This window comes from Sinohyriopsis cumingii, chromosome 14, assembly GCF_028554795.1.
Source record: "Sinohyriopsis cumingii isolate HCF-2022 chromosome 14, ASM2855479v2, whole genome shotgun sequence".
In the NCBI taxonomy this organism is placed as follows: domain Eukaryota; kingdom Metazoa; phylum Mollusca; class Bivalvia; order Unionida; family Unionidae; genus Sinohyriopsis; species Sinohyriopsis cumingii.
Genome location: NC_142974.1, coordinates 55,696,057 through 55,717,624, shown reverse-complemented (window position 1 = coordinate 55,717,624; position 21,568 = coordinate 55,696,057). Strand labels below are relative to the sequence as shown.

At 34.9% G+C, this 21,568-nt stretch overlaps 1 protein-coding gene across 1 annotated transcript in view; it reads right to left on the bottom strand.

Moving 5' to 3' along the window:
* LOC149783861 (uncharacterized) overlaps nt 1-13,807 on the bottom strand; it is a 93,590-nt gene extending 79,783 nt beyond the window's left edge. Inside the window, exon 1 of the mRNA XM_089932923.1 lies at nt 12,382-13,807. Coding sequence (XP_089789049.1) covers nt 12,382-13,782 — 1,401 coding nt within the window. The 5' untranslated portion in view covers nt 13,783-13,807. The remainder of the gene's footprint in view (nt 1-12,381) is intronic.
* Between the last annotated feature and the right edge of the window lie 7,761 nt (nt 13,808-21,568).

Below are 21,568 nucleotides of genomic sequence, written 5' to 3'. Positions count from 1 at the left end.
TTCTGAAGGAACACATCTACGTGGACAACATTCAATAATAAGAAGGATTGATCAAGCGCAAAGTTTTGCCTCCCACAGATTTGTAACATCCCATTTTACCTCACCATTGCCAAGGAAATCTGATGTTTCCCTTCTGTCTTACTTGTGCCGAAACGTGCAAACAATACCGACCTCGTCAGCACACCCAGGAGTAGATTATGTTTTTCTCTCTTTTCTTTTTTTTGTCTCCTCTTCCCGTGTGTAGATATTGTATAATATGTGAAGTAGGTGTAAAGGAAATTTTCCTTCACGTCCGTGCTTGAAACATAAAACCGAGCGTCCGTCATTCGCGCCATTTAACATTGAATGACCAAAGAAAAGAGCGATAAACCTTATGAACAAAATTTTAAAGTTGCAAGAAGTGGTGGACATGATAGGTATCGTGGAAGTGCTCTTGGTTAGAATTGTAAATGGTGCCTGTAGCCCGCACATTAAAAAAGCTAAGGAATAACTGAGGGAACTGATTAAAGAAGAAAAGGAGGAAAACGGGGATGAAGAGGGGAAAAATTGGTAAAAAAAGGATGAGAGAGTGACATGATAAGATAGAAAATGAAGAAGCAAATGAAGTAAAGAAAACGGGAAAGGAGACGGAGAAATAGGATGAGGAAAAAATGAGAAAGGAAGAAGAAGACAACAGCTATTACAAGACTAAGAAGATGGTGGAGGAAAAGAAGAAACCAAAAAAAGATCAAGAAGAAAAACAAGAGCCCTTTTTAGGGCCACTCTTATGCTTCAATAAGATTTTATCCCTCCGAATTAAACAAATAAAACAACAAGAAAACAATGACTTAGTAAGCCTAAACAATTTTTAATTTTGACAAAACGAATTTCGTTGGCGCATGCCAAGAACGCAAAATGACTTCCATGCTGCTAAAATTACAGAATAGGGATATTTATTTCTCACCCATTCAGCAGATAAATCTGTCTGTTTTGCTAATCTTACTTTTTCAATCTCAGTCTGGTTATAAATCCAACATCAACAATAGATAAATAACTATAAGAATTACAATGATAAAGGAACTTAAGGTCTTTCCAACTTTTATAACACCAAAACAAATTATTTTCACACAGATACAGACAAACAAACACACACACACACGCCGACTGAGATGTGTGATACTTCAGACACAGGTTATACACGTCACTGACAACACAAAACCAGACTCTCTCAAGTGCATCTGCAAAGCCAGCCAAAACCATAAATGTGTTATGTCAAACTGGTTTCTACTTTGTTGAACACCCACAATCCGTTCCAGTTTAATCAAAATATAATAATGCGATTGATAATGTAAACTCCTGTACTTACTAACCAGAGTGGCTCATTCATCAGTCCACGTGCTATTCCACAAAACGGTTTCCATGTAACGTATCATTGCACTTGTGATAGCAACACTTGTCATATTTCCAGGACAGAAAATATAAATTTACAAGAAAGTCATGAATTGTACCCTGTAGGCATATCCATCATGTAGGCCTACTTCACAGTATCCTTCATTTGCCAACCATTGAACGTTTTCCAAATTCGAACCGATGAAAGTTAAAACTTAACCATGTGAAAGATATTACTTTTTTATTGTCAATTTCATATCACATCATGTTATTGTAACATTACAGCATGTAGCCATATATATATATATATATATATATATATATATATATATATATATATATATATATATACCGTGTCGGCCTGTTGTGTGCGTTGTACTATTGTGGGGTCAACAAGATATCATTTCTGTAAATATTGGAACAATGTTGTTTTGATCAAATGTTGTTTGTTCTTTCGGGTCAAAATCCTATTTGTGTCACGATGATACAATCGTCAATTAATCTTGGCAAGTAATATTTACAATGTGTAAAAACAAAATATCCCACATTTCTATTATGAATGCACTTGAAATGATGCCTTCCAAAGGTCAACATGAAGACCAACCCCACGATCTTCATGAACTTTTTTCCCCAGAGTTCACGGTTCAATTTATCAAACCCTGTTTAATATTATTAACCGAGTTTATAATTTTCCAAGAAGTTATATCACATCTAGTCTGCATACCAACTGGACATGTGAAGCGAGATTGCTTTGCATTTGCCGGGAATAGTCTGTTTCAAAATTCTCAGTATATTTTTGTTTCCATACATGGGAAGTTGCAAAAACATTACATCAATTTCGTAAGCGTTTCTCATCAACCGAATTACTTATAAAACGTATAAAATGTTCAACTTCTACTAATTTCTAAAAAAATAAAAAATTGGTTTAGCACTTTCAGTTATGGATTTTCCACAGGTGCATCAAGGATTCTCATTCGGCCACCAACACCCAAGTATACCATTGAAAAGAAATAAATCAGGCACGCCGTACGATTATATTGTTGAGAAATCTGTAGACTTGCATCGACCTTTTGATGCATTTTGACATACAACCACATATTGTACAATATGAGGATTGTCTTCCATAATATTAGCTAAATATCCGTTTAACTACAACGAATCCCCATTCACTTGTAATATGTTAAAAGCAGTTTTGTTAGCTTCTTCCTTGTTATCGAAGTCTGTAAATTGAGAATTGACTCACACGTTTAGGATGCGATAAGACAATTTCGGGTATTTATTTGCCATATATACTGCCCCTCATTAGCTGTTGGTGGATGTTTATCTGTGGTAGGTACGAGAAAAGATAGGCGAAAAAAGATAGTGTCAAAGTGGTTCCCAACAGCAAAAAAGATAACAAACGTGATTATGCAGTTTGAGAAGCGGTTAGCACATGTAAATGTACCACAAAGTCTATATATATATATATATATATATATATATATATATATATATATATATATATATATATATATATATATATAAAATTTCGTTTAATACTTTTGCGCACAGACTACAAAAAAAGGAAAACACCAGATATTGACATTTATACTACGACCGCTCCACCACGGCATTAACCTGGGGAGCAATCTGTTTTTAATAATACAGCTTGTGAATTTCCCAAGAAGTTTTTATAGCAGAAACATATTTTGCTGGGAAAAAACATACTTCATAGTGAGGAATTGCTGCATGCAACACACCCACCCACACCCACACACACACACACACACACACATATATATATATATATATATATATATATATATATATATATATATATATATATATATATATATATATATATATATATATATAACTAGAACAGAAAAGACTTAAATGGCTGTTTCATTTGAATGTATCAAACAGATTTATCAAAGAAGCTCAAAATATGTTATATGCAATTTTTGGCATATTCCGGAACACGCTTATAAATTGATTAATATAGGATTGATATTATAGCTACAACTGTGTAAACTTAGCCAACTGAAACCAACATACAAAAATTAAAAAGTTTATATGATATAGTATATAGAGAAAATTGAGTCCTTTAATTGAGATCATCTGATGCAAGCAGGGATTGATATTTGAATGAATATTCTCATGATTTTACTGAAGTTTGTCTGTAACGATGATGATTTCCAAGAGCATATCAAATAAACGAGTGCTTTTAGATAGTTATATAACTTTAACATTTACATTTATTAATCTACAATATTTGTTTTTGTCAAGATAATACATCACGATGCAGAAGCGAATCAGATCAAATATAAAAAGAAATTATTAATCACTTTTTGTGTGTAATTTGGATTTTAACATTGCTTTAAGAAATGTTCAGTCATATGCATTTTATAGTGATGTCTAGCACTGGGGCATCTTGTCAGACATGCATCATCATGTCCCACCCAGTCAAAAAAAACCTGACACCAGGCCGACCAGTCCTAACACTAACCTCTTAATGCTGAGCGCTTAGCAAGACAGCTGTTAGTACCATTTTTATTGTTATTTCGTATCACTCAGCCGGGGTTCGAACCCACGACCTCCCACATCCGAGGCAGACACTCTAACCACTACGGCATGGAAGCGGTCTAACAATGCGAAGTGGATTACGGGTTAGGGCAGATGTAGTGACATATGCAGTCTTGCCAGTTACTGCTCTACATCACTATATGACTTATGCTTTGGCAACATCACTTTCATGGGTTATTAATGCTAATATTCCACAGGTTGCACAGCATGTTACTTTAGACAAAAGTCATGAAGGATAGATAATGTGACCTAGAAAAGGGATAACAAAAGGAAAGAGGCAAAACTGACCTAATGACATTACTGATGAAAAACCGAGAAGAGCCACAGTCCCACTGGAAATAACTGGTAAGCTTTCTCACATACCCACATTGGCTGAGCCTGGGACTCAAAACCAAGTAGACAAAAGGTGAGATGGTAGTGATTGTTAACGGTAACCGTTTTAGACCGCTGAGCCACCTAGGGCCCCAAAGCAACTTCTGTCATATAAATATATTAAAGGAGTATTTTAGTTAAGATAGACAAAATATTGGTTGTAGTGACTTTGGTTTAGGAAACCTTCAGATTTCAGAAATATTAAACAAAACGAACCGGAAACATTCACATCTACAACCACTGGAAAGCATGAAGTAAAACACCTACATGCATTATGTGAAAAGTGGCACTTATTTCCTGATGTTCCAAGACAAATACATATAATCTATCATGCAGATCACAGAACCTACAACAATGCAACTCCACCCTTACAGTACAAATCCTCTGAATTGAAAACAGAAATTCAATATTAACTGGAGAATGATTTTATTGATTAATGAAAAAGAAATGGAGATAATATATATTCTTCTTCCAAAATTAGAAAATACATTCTACAAGCCACAGTAGAAAAGTCAACAGTGTCAGAAAAACGGGCTTCATTTCCAATACCAAGAACAGATGATTCCATTGACAAAAGAAAAGTACAAAATATTTACAACGGCTGACGCATTAAAAGGATTCTGGTAAATTTCACTCCAATAAAAGTAAATTATAATAGAGATTTCGGCATTTGCAACTCCAGACGGTCTTTATGTGATGCTGCTTGGTATGTAAATGCTCAGTCAACATACCAGCATTTAATGTATATCATAACATATGGTCAAGACAATTGGGACACATAAATCGATGACGTCATCATCTACAATGATAAGAAGAAAAATCACTTGAGACACCCTTTGTAAATTCTTTGATTGGCTCAGTGATGAACAATTGACAGCTAATTTAGTTCAAAGTGAATTTTGACATACTTGTGTTACATAATGTGGGACAAGGTCAAGTGAAGTTAGTAGAAGGCATTTTTAACTTAGTGAAGTACTGATTCAAAAACACACAGATGGTGTGGATCATCTAATACATTATTTTTCTACTTTAAAAATATTAAACAAGCTCCAGATAAATTATTTCACAATCAAGAAAGAATACTTGTGTTTCATACTAACAATACAACATTTTGAAGTGTATGTTAGTTCAGCTCCTTATACAATTATTTGAATCAGCGATCACAACCTTCTTATTTTCATTAACAAAATGAAACACAAAAATCACTGTTGGGTAGGAGATCACTGTTGCAGGAAATCAACATTGATGCAAGGCACATTTAGATTACATGTATAAGATATAGAAACGTCTTCCTATCTCAGTTTAATACCAAATGTATTTTTGAATACCAGGAAAACACTAATTTCTTTAAGAGGGGAGGTGCAGTGTATATCTACATTGAGTGCTCAACTTTTGTCCACAATTATAGATAGTTATTTAAAGAAAACAGTCACATTTAAGCTATATGTTTACTCCAATTTGAGTCCAAGGCCTGATCTTTTTACAAGCTTGGAATACTCTGGAAGAAAACTTGTTGACGATTTGATGGAGATTTCTAATACAAACAACCCACATATAAGTAATTCCAGGCCCATTATTCATGACACTCCTGAAATACAAGCTCAAACTCAAATCTAAGATCTGAGTTTTCCCTCAAATACCTAAGTGTGCCCTCAAATCAGGATTCACTAATCTAAGACATGGAAACCACTCAACTCAACTTTGAGGATTTCATTCAAATAAATGAAATAACATCTTACCTAACTCATGGAATACACCTAAAAATGATGTATGCATATCGTCAATATTCATGTTGGAGAATGGGTCTGACAAGAACTAAGGAAAGTCCAGCCTTACATGATGTGGATGATGAAGCATGCTTCCTAAGATTTAGATTTAGAAAATACACAATTTTATTTTTGGTAACAATTTTTGGAACATTTCCTATCATCATAAACCAATCGGTCTGGATCACTTACATTGCAATGTCAGATGCTCTTTACCGTTTGATATTTTGCAAGTGGAGCTCATATCCCACTGGTTGGGGACAGCATGAGGTTATAGCAAATGAACCATGTTCTAATCAGATTTGCATGGACCATATCATCTCTGGCTCACCACTACATAAAGTTTCCAAGTGATGATGAATTGACAACAGAAAAACAACAATTCCACATAATAGTTGGTGAGTATGCATCCTTAGAAACTGCTTTTTGTTGCATTTATGTTAGTGACCTCCCCTTCTCTAAAAACATGCATTATAAATATTCAAGCCAATATATCTCTGAACGGAATGGTGAAATGGTAATGGAATATAATGCAGCAATGAAACAGATACACTGTCAATATGCGAGTGTATACTCTTTTATATCATTTTTCTTAAACTTTTTGAATGTTCTAAATGGTGCAATTTATACATTGTCCTACAATTAAAATTGTATTATTATTATTATTCCTGCAGGTCCAAAGTTTCTATATTTTTAAAGAAATTACTTATTACTTATCAATATGTATACTTTTTAATTTTATTCTAAATTTCATACCATTAACTTTCTTACACATGTATATATTTCCATTAATGTCATTGGACTATAAATAACCCTTTTTAATTACTACAACATAGCTACTTATCATATACATGTATGATCGATACCTGAATGCATGAATAGGTACATGGATGGCTGGATAAACAGATCAATACTAAACTACTGGAAAATAATGATAAATACATGGATGAGTACTTACATTTAACAAAATTATTACATGGAATATAACTCGATCATAAAATAATCATATATATATATATATATATATATATATATATATATATATATATATATATATATGTATGTATGTATGTATGTATGTGTGTGTCTGTGTGTGTGTGTGTGTCTATGTATGTGTGTATGGATAGTCCATGACTTAAGGCTCAGAAAAATATCTGAATTCCTTAACTAAAAAATTATTGTCCCTCACATAAATTAACAAGGTGATGCTTGAAAATGTACTGTATGCAAATAATGCTATGCTTATTTTAATCACAATATTTTTAAGAGAAATAGGATACTTATCATGTCTCCATATGGATATGCATAAGTATGCATCTGTCTCTGGTCACTGGGATACAGTAAAACAGATGTATACTAAAAAAAATTACAGGCACTCATATCAATATATTTTACTAACATTTTATGTTTTCATGACACCTTGATATGCAAAGCTTTCCCTTGTGTGACTCCCAATTACGCCCCCCCCCCCCATCTGCATTATAACATGTATATATTTCATATATCATCAAATGTGTGTCAGTTGTGAGATTGCTTAGCATCACTGACCAAATTATGTTTATTTTCCATACCTAGGATTTCCTACTCTCAGTTTGTGCACTGATGGAACATTCATCAAAATCATTGCAACCAAAGCAAATGAACAGGATTATGTCAACAAGAAAGGTTTTCACTTCTTGAATGTTCAGGTACAGAATATACAATAAATTATCTGATTATGTACTTTGTTTAATATTTCTATGTATTATATTTATGTTTTATATTTCTATATTTCTGTTTTATATTTCTATATTTTATAGTTCTAAGTTCTATATTTGTATGTTTTATATTTCTATATTCTATATTTCTATATTCCACATTTCTATGTTTTATATTTCTTTTCAATATTGTCATAATTGAAATAATATACATCATGATGCAAACATGATTCAACAATTTAAATATTTTATTTCAGTGAAAGTACATACCATTAAGCAAACACTCAAATGATACAGACAGATACACCAATGTCAGGTATTAGTCCTTCAAGGAAAGTCTATAAGAAATATAATAGTAGTAATGATATTAGAACATGGAGTAGTACTTGCTAAAATACAATAACTGATTTGGTGGATACATAAAACTGCAAACAATACAAACAAAGACTGTAAGACAGCCATTATCATTATGAAATATAACATAAAACTATGCCAGTAAATAGTACCATAGAGTGTCATTAACCCAGTGAGTTTAAACAAACATAATATATCATGTAGTGATGATAATAATACATTCAAACTGAAATATTAACTTAGAAAGATATATCATATTAAAGTAAAGATTATTCAGAATCAATTTTATGGTCATTACAGATGAGATAAAAATTTAAATATGTATCAAGATATATTAATTTTAAACATTTGTTCCTATAACCTCTTTACACATATGAATGAAATAAATTTAATTAAATTTCAGATGGTGTGTGATGCAAAATTTAAATATTACAAACTCTGATACTCAGTGGCCAGGATCTACTCATGACTCCAGAGTATTTAGAGACAGTCTTCTATGTCATACTACTGATGTGTTAAATGTGTAAAATTTATTAATGTATGGTTTTAAAAAAAAAATAATACATTTGTACAATGAATTTATTAATATAAGGTTTTAAAAAATAATACATTTGTACAATGACAAAATATTAAATGATAGCAATACAAAATATACTTGAAAATATTTTCAGCCTGATGAATAAATTATATGATCCATATAGGTACCCAGAAAGAAAAGAAAAAAATTCAAAATATAAGCAGGGTAATCAGTTATATTACAGTTATTACCAGATTGGGTAAAATTTCACTGACCAACAAGCAGACACATTATTGCACAGACTGATCAAAATAAATGTGATAAAATACAATATGCCACTATTTAATTAGCATTAATTACGGTCCAAGGATTAGTGCTGATACCACGTTTTCATTTAAAAATTAGTGTTACAAATCAAAATCTGTGCAATGTGGAAGCCATAAGCTTTACAATTATATGACATAAATCCATTAAATATGAAGGTTAGTAACTTACATAAAACTTAACAAGTGGACCTTCCATTGAATGCATATTATTTTCACTTACTGGTAAATGTGATGGGCCGCTTTTAGGGGATGTTGTGTACTCATGTAGATCTTTCCTCATGACACCCTTTTTGGTCCCAAACAATGATGCAGAAAGAAAATTTAATAAGGCCATTTCCAGGACAAGAGTAAAAATAGAACAGAGCTATGTAATAATGAAATGCAGATTCAACTGTTTACATTATGGTTTTAGAGTTGCCCCTAATAATGCATAATATTGGTATTGAAATGGGTAAAAGAAAATGATGGCGTTGAATCTCCAATAAAAGATGCTTAAGACAATATCCTACCGAAACAGATGATGCATTTAATGAAACGGTAGAATACCCATATGTTGGGAAGGTTGATGGTGAAGCAGTGAGAAGTATTTCCAAGAATCACTTTTATTAATTTGAAACATATGCTATGATCTTTTAATACCCAGGGTTCCTGTTGGCTCAATGTATTCAGGTGCTCTCCTATACAGATCACTGACATCTTACATCAACACATGGATTTTAGTTTATACTCAGCCTATGCAGGTATGAAGCTTGATAGAAGCTTCCCATGGATTGGTGGTTGTTCCTAGTTGTTGTTTTTATTAAAATCTTGCTCCACTAAACAAACTGTCTGCCTTGCATAGCCTATCATGTGCTGCAAATGACAATGAATTCACAAGAACAAACAAACCTATTATTATTGACATATGACCTATATATATCAACATTTGAACCATCAGTGAACAGAATCTTATTTAAAATGATATCAACTACTGCACAGGAACGACATCAAAATTTTGATGTAAATTGCTCTGCAAGCAGTAATTGTTTTCAACATGAAGAATTTCAATTTCCAAACACAACATTTCTGTTTCCTTATCAATTTTCAGCATTTTGTTCTCCAATTTTATAATTTCTTTTTCAATTCTGTTATTACTAGTTGCAAACTTTCCATTTCCAACTTAATACAGGGTGTATTTGATTTTCTTTTGAGTGAAGAATGAAAATGAATTCAAATCTGTAAGAAAATAATCTGACTTGAGTTAATTATAGTCTTTACAGTTTTAATACATAATTTTTAACCAGAATTTGCTTTTTTTCTTCTTTATATTAATTGCATAATGAAAAAAACAATTTAGATTTCATGTGTACTGCAGAACCAATTTATTTTGTTTTGGTTTAATTGGTTTTTTGTCATAACAAACAAATACTACTTTTGACTTTATGTGTTCATTTAATAATTACAGTACTAATTTAGATATCAGCATGAAAATAGCAAATTTACACCAGTTACAAATACTGTATGTTGGTTAACCAGAAAATGCTAAACTTAAGTAATAAAAATAATTTTCTTGTAAAGATATAATGAATTAAAAATACTTTATAGATATGGTAGATATCTATGCATTAACGGCCTCCAAGACCTTTTCGTGTACCTTCTCTTCGTCTTCTTTTCTCACTAACCTTTCAACTCCACAGCATTTAAAGTTTCCACACAATACACCCTCTCTTCTTAGCACAATCCCCAGTAACACAACTTTCTCAAAGGTCTCAGAAATGCTTAATCATGCATACTTGGACGCCAATTTTACATTGGGGATGCAGAAAATCAATTAGGCAGGAGTCCTCGGTATGCATATAATAGGTGGACGGCAAAATTCAAAGGCTTGCCAGTCAAGATTGAGCCACATGCTGTGTAGGAAAAGTGTTGATCAGTTAGCTGTGTTGATATTTGCAATGACAGACTTTACTATCTGAAAGTCACCCTCCCCCCCACCGATGTACATGTCGCCATTATAAGAGTACATCACAAGAACATGCCGAAATAGCTGGGTGGTAAGATCAAAGGCTTTGACTGGCAGCTGGGTGGGAAAATGTGCTGATATTTACAGTGCTTGAATTCAGAGGTAGAAAGACCCAGAGATGTACATGTGGTCATTGATAACAGTACATCAAATAAACAATTTTAGCTTTCATTATTGTGTTCATTTCTGAGTGTAGCGGAATAAGCAGTGCACTTGACCTCAGTATCAAGACATGTTGAGACTTAGACTTGAATTAGTATTTTGGGGTTCACTGGCAAACTGACAAAGATTGTAATGAGATTCAGGAGAGTGGTAAAGTTGTTAGAACTAGTAATAGTTTGGATGAGACAGTAGCGAAGTGTAAGAAGTGTGTGATGCCTAGCTTAGTGCTTTGAACAAGAGCTTCCTTGGATTGACAAAACTCAGCCTCACTCTGATGGACAAACAAGCACTATTTCAGTGTTGTAAAGAATGTAGAAATTAAACTCAATGGCAACCAATAGTTCTTATAATCTGCATAGTTTTCTGGGAGGGGACTGCAACTTTTGCTGGTGGGACTCCCATTTTTACTAAAATGGGAGTCCTGGACTCCTAGTTTTAAAATCCTAGCGAGACCTGTTTCTCCCTTTCAGTCCAATAAGCACAGCGTTTTTTTCTTTACTTTGCTATAATTCATATTTTATACTAACCACAAAACAGCCTATTATAAAAAAGCTGATAAGATGCAAGCATGTCGTTGTTGTTGGGTTTAAGGCCATTTTTCAGCACAAGATAGGCTATACATGGCGGCCAGTATAAATGGTGGAGGAAGAACCCTGGAAAACTCAGGGAAGAACCACCGACCCACGAGAAGCTACTGGCAGGCTTTCCCACGTACCCACGCATCTCATTAGCAGCAAGTATCTTTTACACTTTCATAACTGGATATTTCAGTAACACTTAATACATTCAGCATTATGTCGCCCTCAAGTGAGTTCACTCAGATTTGAGGAGACCATTTTTTCTGAATTATTAATTGAGTGGACATTCACAAGATGGTCAAATTCAGGTATTTTAAGTTGTGAGAATGAGTTTCTCACTCAACTTAAGGAGTTTCTTGAATACGGACCAAAGGCATTATGTTATGTAACAGGTTAAGTGAAAGAAACAGTAGCTTTGTAAAGAAGGAATTCATTCCTGTTCATATCAGTCTTTGGAAATCTATCAGCAGTGTTTCCAGTTATGTTCAGATATAATTCTTGAGGAATTATTTAAATTATTCATTGCAACTACAACAATGCGCTCATTGACATTTGGGATTGCCAAGAACTCATTTAAAGACATTTTATATTGCTGTGAATCATAAAAACTTTCAAAACTATTGGAATTTATCTAGAATATTTTTCATGTGTCCTCATGTGCTCATTCAAATTACAACTGAGATTAAACCTTCATCACATACAAGAGGTTTTTCTCCGGTATGAATCTTCATGTGCATCATTATATGTTCATCTGAATTAAATGTTTTATTACACACTTCACACTTGAATAGTTTGACTCCAGTATGAACCCTCATGTGCTGATTCAGATTTCCACTGTGACTAAACCTTTTATCACATAGTTCACACTGAAAAGGTTGTTCTCCAGTATGTATCCTCATGTGCTTTTTCAGTTCACCTCTTCCATTAAACCTTTTATAACAAACTTCACACATAAACAGCTTTTCTCCAGTATGTGTCCTCTTGTGCATATTAAGACTTCCACTTTTACTAAACATTTTATTACATACTTCACACTTAAATGGTTTTTCTCCAGTATGTGTCCTCATGTGCATATTCAAATCTCCACTCTGTCTAAACATTTTATTACACACTTCACACTTAAATGGTTTCTCTCCAGTATGTATCCTCATATGTACTGTTAGATTTCCACTTTTACTAAACCTTTTATCACATATTCCACACTTAAATGATTTTTCTCCAGTATGTGTCCTCATGTGCTTTTTCAGATCTCCGCTTTCACTAAACATTTTCTCACATACTTCACACTTAAATGGTTTTTCTCCAGTATGTATCCTCATGTGAATTGATAAATGTCCATTCTGCCCAAATGTTTTATTACACTGTTCGCACTTAAATGGTTTTTCTCCAGTATGTGTCCTCATGTGTTTTTTCAGATTTGCACTTACACTGAACCCTTTATTACACACTTCACACTTATATGGTTTTTCTCCAGTATGTGTTCTTGTGTGCTCATTTAGACTTCCACTGTTACTAAACCGCTTATCACATACTTCACATTTGAATGGTTTTTCTCCAGTATGTATCCTCATGTGTATATTCAGAGGTCCACAGTTACTAAACCTTTTATCACATACTTCACACTTATATGGTTTTTCCCCGGTGTGTATTCTCATGTGCTCGTTCAGAGGTCCGCTGTGAATAAACCGTTTATCACATACTTCACAAGTATATGGTTTTTCTCCAGTATGTATCCTCACATGCATCATTAGCTGTCCACTGTTACTAAACCTTTTATCACACGCTTCACATTTAAATGGTTTTTCTCCAGTATGAGTCCTCATGTGCACCGTTAGCTTCTCACTCGTATTAAATAGTTTATTACACACTTCACACTTGAATGGTTTTTCTCCAGTATGTGTCCTCGTGTGCTGTTTCAAATGTCCACTGTGACTAAAACTTTTATTACATACTTCACATTTAAACCGTTTTTCTCCAGTATGTGTCCTCATGTGCTCATTCAAAGTTCCAATCCGAATAAATCTTTTACTACATACTTCACACTGAAAAGGTATTTCTCCAGGGTGTTCCATCATGTAATAGGCCCAAATCAGATTTCCACTCTTGCTTATTGGGCTTCAACATGGAATAAGTCATTTCTCGAGATATTGCGAGTTACAACGTGGAATTCCAAATTGTTGTGCTCTTTCTCGAGAAATTGCATGGTCGGTGGCTCCAACTTGGAATAACCATTTCTCGAGAAATTACGTACAACAAATTGGAATTCAAAATTAATCAGTAGTTTTCAAAGACTGACATGTTTATTTGAAATCTTTATATTTATTTAATCTGATTTTTATTTTTCATGGCATTTTTTTAAAATAATTGTACTTGAAATATGTTTCAAAACAATATTTGTATTTGAAATACATGTTACAAAAAAGTAGTTGTACTTGAAGCATGTTTGCAAAAATATTTAAATCATATATTTAAATTTTGACTTATTTTGTATTATTTATTTTATTTATTTATTTATTTATTTATCTAAATGCTAATATTTTTTCATTGTATTTGTAATGAGTTCGATTTTGAGTTGCTGGTTAAGACTGAATCAAAACCTTTTGCTAAAGAATTTTGCACATAACTATTTGAAAAATAGATAGTCAATGAGGAAACTTTTTATCCAAAGGAAAGGAAATATTTCACACTAATGAAGGTTATCGCACTAATGAAGGTTATCACACTAATCAAAGTTACATGTTCAATGATGTCATAATGAAATGTTCAGACTTTAGTCCAAAAATACGGCTTGAATGTCGGAAAGATCTAACTGGACGATCTAATTGGACAAATGTAGTTAAAAATATGTACCAAAGGTATGCATATAAATATTATGAGACAGTTTTCTATATTCAATATAACATCAAAATTTCACAAATATAAACAAACTATTTTAATAATTAGAATAATAACAATAACAACGATGAGGGTATTCGTTTATTTTTTATTACATAGTCTCCCATTCACTGAACTAATTATAATTACTCTGATTTCTAATATGGTTAAAAATATATGCATTTTGTTGTAATATACCTTGTGTAGCATTACGCATTCTTCCCATGGAAAGTGTTCTGATGGAGTGCGTTTAATGTGGGATGGATGAAAGTGTCATGCATTTTATTGCATTATACCTTGTGTAGCATTACTTATTCCTTCCCATGGAGAGTGTTCTGATGGAGTGCATTTAATGTGGGATGGATGAAAGTATCATGCATTTTATTGTATTATACCTTGTGTAGCATTACGCATTCTTCCCATGGAGAGTGTTCTGATGGAGTGCGTTTAATGTGGGATAAAAGTCCTCTATGGTTGCTACAATCAGTCCCACTTGTCTGAAAATATTAAATGTAAGACCTGATAAGAATTGGGCATCAGCTGGAATAAACATTCCAGGCTTTGTTATAGCTATTACTCACTTGATTACTGAAGGTCTTAGTACAGTGATTACTGACTTGATTACTCCAGGCCTTGTTACAATAATTCAGGACTTGTTACAATGATTATTGAAATGACCATTCAAGGCCTTATCAGTGATTACTGACTTGATTACTGAAGGTCTCAGTACAGTGATTGCTGACTTGATTACTCCAGACCTTGTTACAATAATTCAGGACTTGTTACAATGATTACTGAAATGATCACTCAAGACCTTATCGGTGATTACTGACTTGATTACTGAAGGTCTCAGTACAGTGATTACTGACTTGATTACCCCAGGACTTGTTACAGTGATTACTGTTTATTCTCAGCCTTGCCATAGTGAATACTGCCTTGATTACTCCAGATCTTCCCATAGCGATATCTGACTTGATTACTCTGAGTCTCATTATAATAAATGAAAGTTGTAAATTATTTTCCTTATGTTAAATGAGCTGAAGTTGCTCCCAAGATTTCCTGGCTTTGGATTCTCTTGGGCACGGTCAAGACACAGGTATGGACCCCATTTTCTCCTGGTATAGACGTTGATCAATTACCCTTCTGCTCAACCTGTTAGCATATGCAAATACAAGTAATGATTGCCAATTTTTTCATCGTTTTATGCTGGTATTTTATTGGTATCAACCTTATTGATTTTTTTTAACGAATAGATCTCCCCTTGCTTTAAGACTACTTAGAGAGATGGTTTTATTTGCTATTTTTAAGTACTTTGTGAAAAGGTATATTATTATCTTTGTTATTTTTTGCCACCTACATTGCAATATGCATTCTAATCTCTTCTATTGTGCATACCTTATCAATTATCCAGGTTGTTTGAAGTTTCATCCTATTTGCATTGGTAATTTTAGCAATTGGGTCTGTCAGCTTCCCATAGACTTTTCTGCCTCTGAGATAGTGTATGTATCACCTCTACTGATCTATAGTCTTTAATTATACATAACTTTAATGTTTTCTCCCACTTTCATACAAGTTTCAATTACATTACAGATCTGAACTTTATTTTTGTCAAAAATGTTGAGACAATTAAAATATATTGATATAAATAAAATTCTGTTTACCTAACTTCATTATTTTTAATTAGCAATCTATTGTGTGGATACATTAAGCATATATTTCATGAGTATTTGTAGTTGACTAGATTTCTCATTTCCTTCCTCGTGCTTAAATCTTGGTATAATTCTTTACACATCCTATATCTTTTGGTTATTAATGATTTAAATTATACATTATTCTAGTATAACTCTAGCTTTTTTTATAGACAAAATCCAGACCATATGTGTAATTACAGTCTATGTTGTTGTTGTTGTTGTGGTAGGGTTTAACGCCATTTTTCAGCACAAGATAGGCTATACATGGCGGCCAGTATAATTGGTGGAGGAAGAACCCTGGAAAACCCCGGAAAGAACCACCGACCCACGAGAAGATACTGGCAGTCTTTCTCACGTACCAACGTTAGCCGAGCCTGAGACTCGAACTCACACAGACAGAGGTGAGATGGCAGTGATCCGTAACGGTGAACGCTTTAGACCACTCGGCCACTCGGGGCCCTTACAGTCTATGTAAAGTTTTCCTTGATTTATTGCTATATTATGAGTTTTGATTTTCAACATAAACTGTTAAGCTATTGTTGGTTTCTTGTGCATTGTCTATAAATTATAATAGTGTGATTTACTTGTAATTCACACGCCATAAGATGCCTCTGTGGGTTTAATAGCACACCTTATGCAGGTAACAAGGAATTTTCTGTATTATTGTAAACAACAATTCCATCCACAGTGTGAAATAAATACACAGGGAAGGATATCAAGCCATGACCAAAATTAATCTCCATTAATACAAATATTTTGTTTGTTTGTTCAAGAAATTAATTTTATACAGGTCAATGTATAAAACTGAAACTGTTCATTTGAATTGTAGGACGGACATTTCTCATAACAACTTTTAGGAGCATGATTTAGCCACAAACTCTATATTCATTTACAGGTTGAAACTGCCAAGTGATTGTATATTTCTTACATTGTAAAACTCATTAAAATGGTTCAATTTGATCTAAATTAACTTGAAGGCTGTGCTTAATTTCTTAATGAGAGCAGATGGTTTATTAAGGAACATATTAAAAACGATCTGATTAAAGAGAATAAAGATATAAATGGTATTAATATAGATGGAAATGAATTTCTAATAGCTCAGTATGCAGATGATACAACACTGTTTTGGGATTAATTAGAAAAAGACCTTAAAAATACAAAACACACATTAAAATTATATGTAAACGCACCATGTCTTAATGTAAACATAAAGTAAACAAGAATATTATGGACAGGAAGCATGAAAAACAGCAACAGCCATTTAGAATACAATTTATGCTGGTTAGATGATAGTAGTTAATGGGGGCGATATAGCCTCATGTAGACTTCTATGTTAAAAAAGTGTCCCGGCACCTTAGCCTCAAGATTTATAGCCTCACGTAGACTTCTGTGTTAAAAAAAGGGTCGCAGCACTATAGCCTCAATATTTATAGCCTCACATAGCCTTCAAGGTTAAATTTGGTCGTTTTCATTATAGCATCAAGATGTATAGCCTCACGAAGACTTTAATGTTAAAAGAGGTGGTTTGTACCATAGGGACAATAGGAATTTAACATGGGGAATTTTAACATGGGTAGGACTATAGAGGGACAATGGATTGTGACTGTCTAGGGACAACGGAAATTGAACATTGGGCGGCGTTATGGGGTTAACAGGATCAACACATTTTAGAGGTGAAACGTATTTGTAGGGACAAAGGGTTGATAGGGACAAACATAGACATACAGAAACAAACAAATACACATCCAAACACACAGAAAGAGGACAGAAATGTTCTAAACAAAGACTCGCAGAGAGAATAGAGACTCGAAAAAGAAAAATATATTGTATCGATACAAAACATTTATTTAAGTATATACATGAGCTCTCTGGCCTGTGCTTTGGTTTAAGCACTATCCATTTAATACATTAACATTTCTACATGAAACAAACCGATTTACTAGTTATTTAGTTCTTGGTTCTATAAACTACTTTTCAAAATTAAAGTTCACGCCTTTCAAAAAATCACTCCATATACAATTTTTTTACATTAAATGTTCATTTATAAGAAAAAGCTAAAACAAAACAAGTAACAAACAATCAAATAGGACAAAGTTCATGTTTCTCTCTATATCTGTCACACATGTCGTTTAAAATCTGTTCAGCTACCACTTGTGTCCCATCATAGATGTTTCGCATCACGTACTCCCCTTTCATTCGTAAATCTGCTGTTATGTCCATTTTGCTAGGTACACTTATCGGTATGCAGATCAAGTGCAGTCATCGTCTTCTTCCCATGGAGGTACAACACATTCCAAATGAATAATCACTTTTCCATCGGTGATGTCAAATCTTTCTCTCATCGACTGCACGTCTTCAATAGCCCTCAAAAATTTGGAGGAAGTTATTTCTGCAGGTGTGCTAAATCCGAGACATACAGGCGAGTTCAAACTGTCGTGATACATAGATAGGCTCAAACGACCTCGATCTTTGACTTGGCAAAGACATTTGGGTTCCTCTAACAGTGAGACAAGTAGGTTCGTAATGAAACCTGCTACTTCCTCGGCTGGAACATTAGACGCGAAGTATTTGAATTTCACCGTGTAGGTGTAAGTTGTCGTTCTAAATTTTCTCGAGATGGCTGTCTGAGTCCTTTGGATGCTAAAATACTCCTTTACGTCTACTGAATCATTTCCCTTCCTAAACGCACTTTGCTGTGACGATATAGTGGTGAAAGAGGCCAATGATGCTTGTTCCTTCTCTTTTTTCTTCTGAGTAGAGTTATTCATCTTTCTCGTCGCTTGTCCTCGCAACGAAGTGTCGTTCTTGGAAGTCGTCCCTTTTTATACTGGGTGATATCAGCATGTCAATACGGTAACGTTTTGTGGTCTGGAATTTTCACTGGTTGCACGTAGTTTGTCATGGCGTTAGTAAATAAACAACTAAAATGTGGTACTGCATTGGTGATTTGATCGTGAGGCATAGAATCACACCGGAGTTTCTCGTTGGACTCGAGTCTTACGTTCGATACTTGCCGTTTGAAAGGATTCAATTTTCTCGATTGATATTGGTAGTGACAATGAACTATCGGTCTTTGTCCTTTTTCATATGCTGACCAATATCTACGTGACCGTGCGGAAAAGTGAAGTGGTTGGGAAGCCGCACTCGCTTCTGGTACACGATTTGATACAGCTTTTCCAAGGGTCGACTGACGATTTGGTGAGTGGGTAAACGTACAATCTTGTTCGGTTGGTAGGTGGTCACTTTAAAGTTTCCACCCATTCCAGACTGCAAGGCTTCTTTCAATACCCCAAAGTTCACCACTTGACTGGTGCGATAATTGAGAGTCAATCCTGTCACTTTACACTCGGTGTGCACTTCTCTGTGTTTGTCTCGGTATTTGTAGCCGTAATTTTTAGGACCGCCACTAGCGAAACTTAGAATCTTCTCGTCGGGATGCTCCTCTGTCCAGGCTCCTAAACAGTCTCCTTCGATTTCAGGGTGACGTTGACCCGGGCGATCGATGTAAATGCAAATGTCTTTGTCAAAGTATAAAAAGCGATCCCCTAACAGTTCTAAAGCTTCGTACAATTTTAAGCTAGCATGAGCTGTCACGTAGGCTGCAATGATGACATTTCCAAATTCGTGGGCTTGTATAAAGTCCAGATCTTCTTCTTAATTGATTAAAATCAAATCCTCACGAACGACATCCATATGTTTCATGTATTTGGTTTTGTCGTGAATCATCTGGAAGTAGCGGGAAGGTTCTGTCAAATACTCCGTCCTAGGGAAACACGGTCGTTGTGCCATTTTGCCCCACAAGTAATTCAACATCACTTTGGCAAACGATCGCCTTCCTTCGTTTTTCTCGATGTGGTCTAAAGTGATGCCTTCTTGTTCCCAGTATTTCTCTTTGAATTTCGTTTGGTCTTCGGGAGTGTGACACCAGGAAGGATAGCCACTGGCTTCTTGTTTCATTTTCAAAAAGGCATCCACGTAGTCTGCGAAAATGCCTTTCTGAGTCTCGTGGCCCTTGTGGTGCTGTTCTGTCTTGGGAAAGTGGTAAATTTCGTACACTTCTAACAAGTGGTATCCCATGTCCAGAGCTTTCAACAATTCCACGCTGACCCACGATCCCGTCAAGGCGCGTTCTTCCTGTGTGTGCTAACAAGGTTGGCCTTGATTGCACGTTTCAGCACAAGTACGGCACAAGGGAAACATCAGTTTTCCTTGGCAATGGTGGGGTAACACGGGATGGTACAAGTCGATGGGAGGCAAGACTTTGCACTTGATCAATCCTTCGTATTTTCGAATGTTGTCCAGGTCGATGTGGTCCGTCAGCAATTGCGGGTACCCTGCAGGAAAGCGACCATATATGCACACGTAAAGATAGAGGGAACACACGTCCAAGTATTTGATTTCTTCTCCTTTCTCTTCGTCGGCTTCGTACAGAAAATATGTGGCATTTGTCCTTCCTCCGTACAAAGTCTCCCTCGGGTTCAGGGGTCTATCAACTTGTAACTTTCTACGATACGTTTAAACTCGGGATCGGTTTTCAAACGGTGATCGTATTCATGTTCCCACATTTGCACCACTTGGTATCCTTGCTGTTCTAACTTCAATCGCCTCTGACAAGTGGCCTGGTACAAATCTTCTATGGTACGTTGTAAAAACTGATGTTTAGTGTTACGTTTAGGGTAGCAGAGGGGACATCCGTGAAATAAGCAACCGTTAAACTCGCACACGATCTTTGGGTTTTCTAAGTCCCAGCCATCCACCGAAAACGTTCCGATGGTCTTTTCGCCCCCTCCGTTGCGGGCATGCTGAATCCATTTGTCTTCCTTGTCGCACAAGTAATGTAACCAACGTAGGGCTTTGACCGAGTACTGACGTTTAACAAAGTTGGTCGTTTGAGGGCTGATGACAGCCAAGGTGTTTTCAGGCATGAATCGTTGGTGTTACAGTAAGGAACATGCTTTGGCAATGGTGCAAGCTTCTTTCAAAGGATCGACATCTCCGTGTTCCATGAACGTTTCTCGAAATTTTTCACAGCAACGCTGTAAAATGTCCACGTCGGAACGACAATACTTTAACATTTCTTCCTGAAAGTCGAAAAGGGTCCGAGGCATGGGACTGGTACCACGCATAGAAGGCTTCTCGTTGTTCGGTACGCATGTTGTCGGGGTCGTAGTCGTCAGCCTCAGGCAAATGTGGTAAAATGGCGTGTTGATTGGCTTCGGTATTGAAAAAGTGCGGGAAGTAGCCTTTGGCCATTTCTGTCATTCCGAACGTTTTAGGCATTCGATTCAAAGGCATG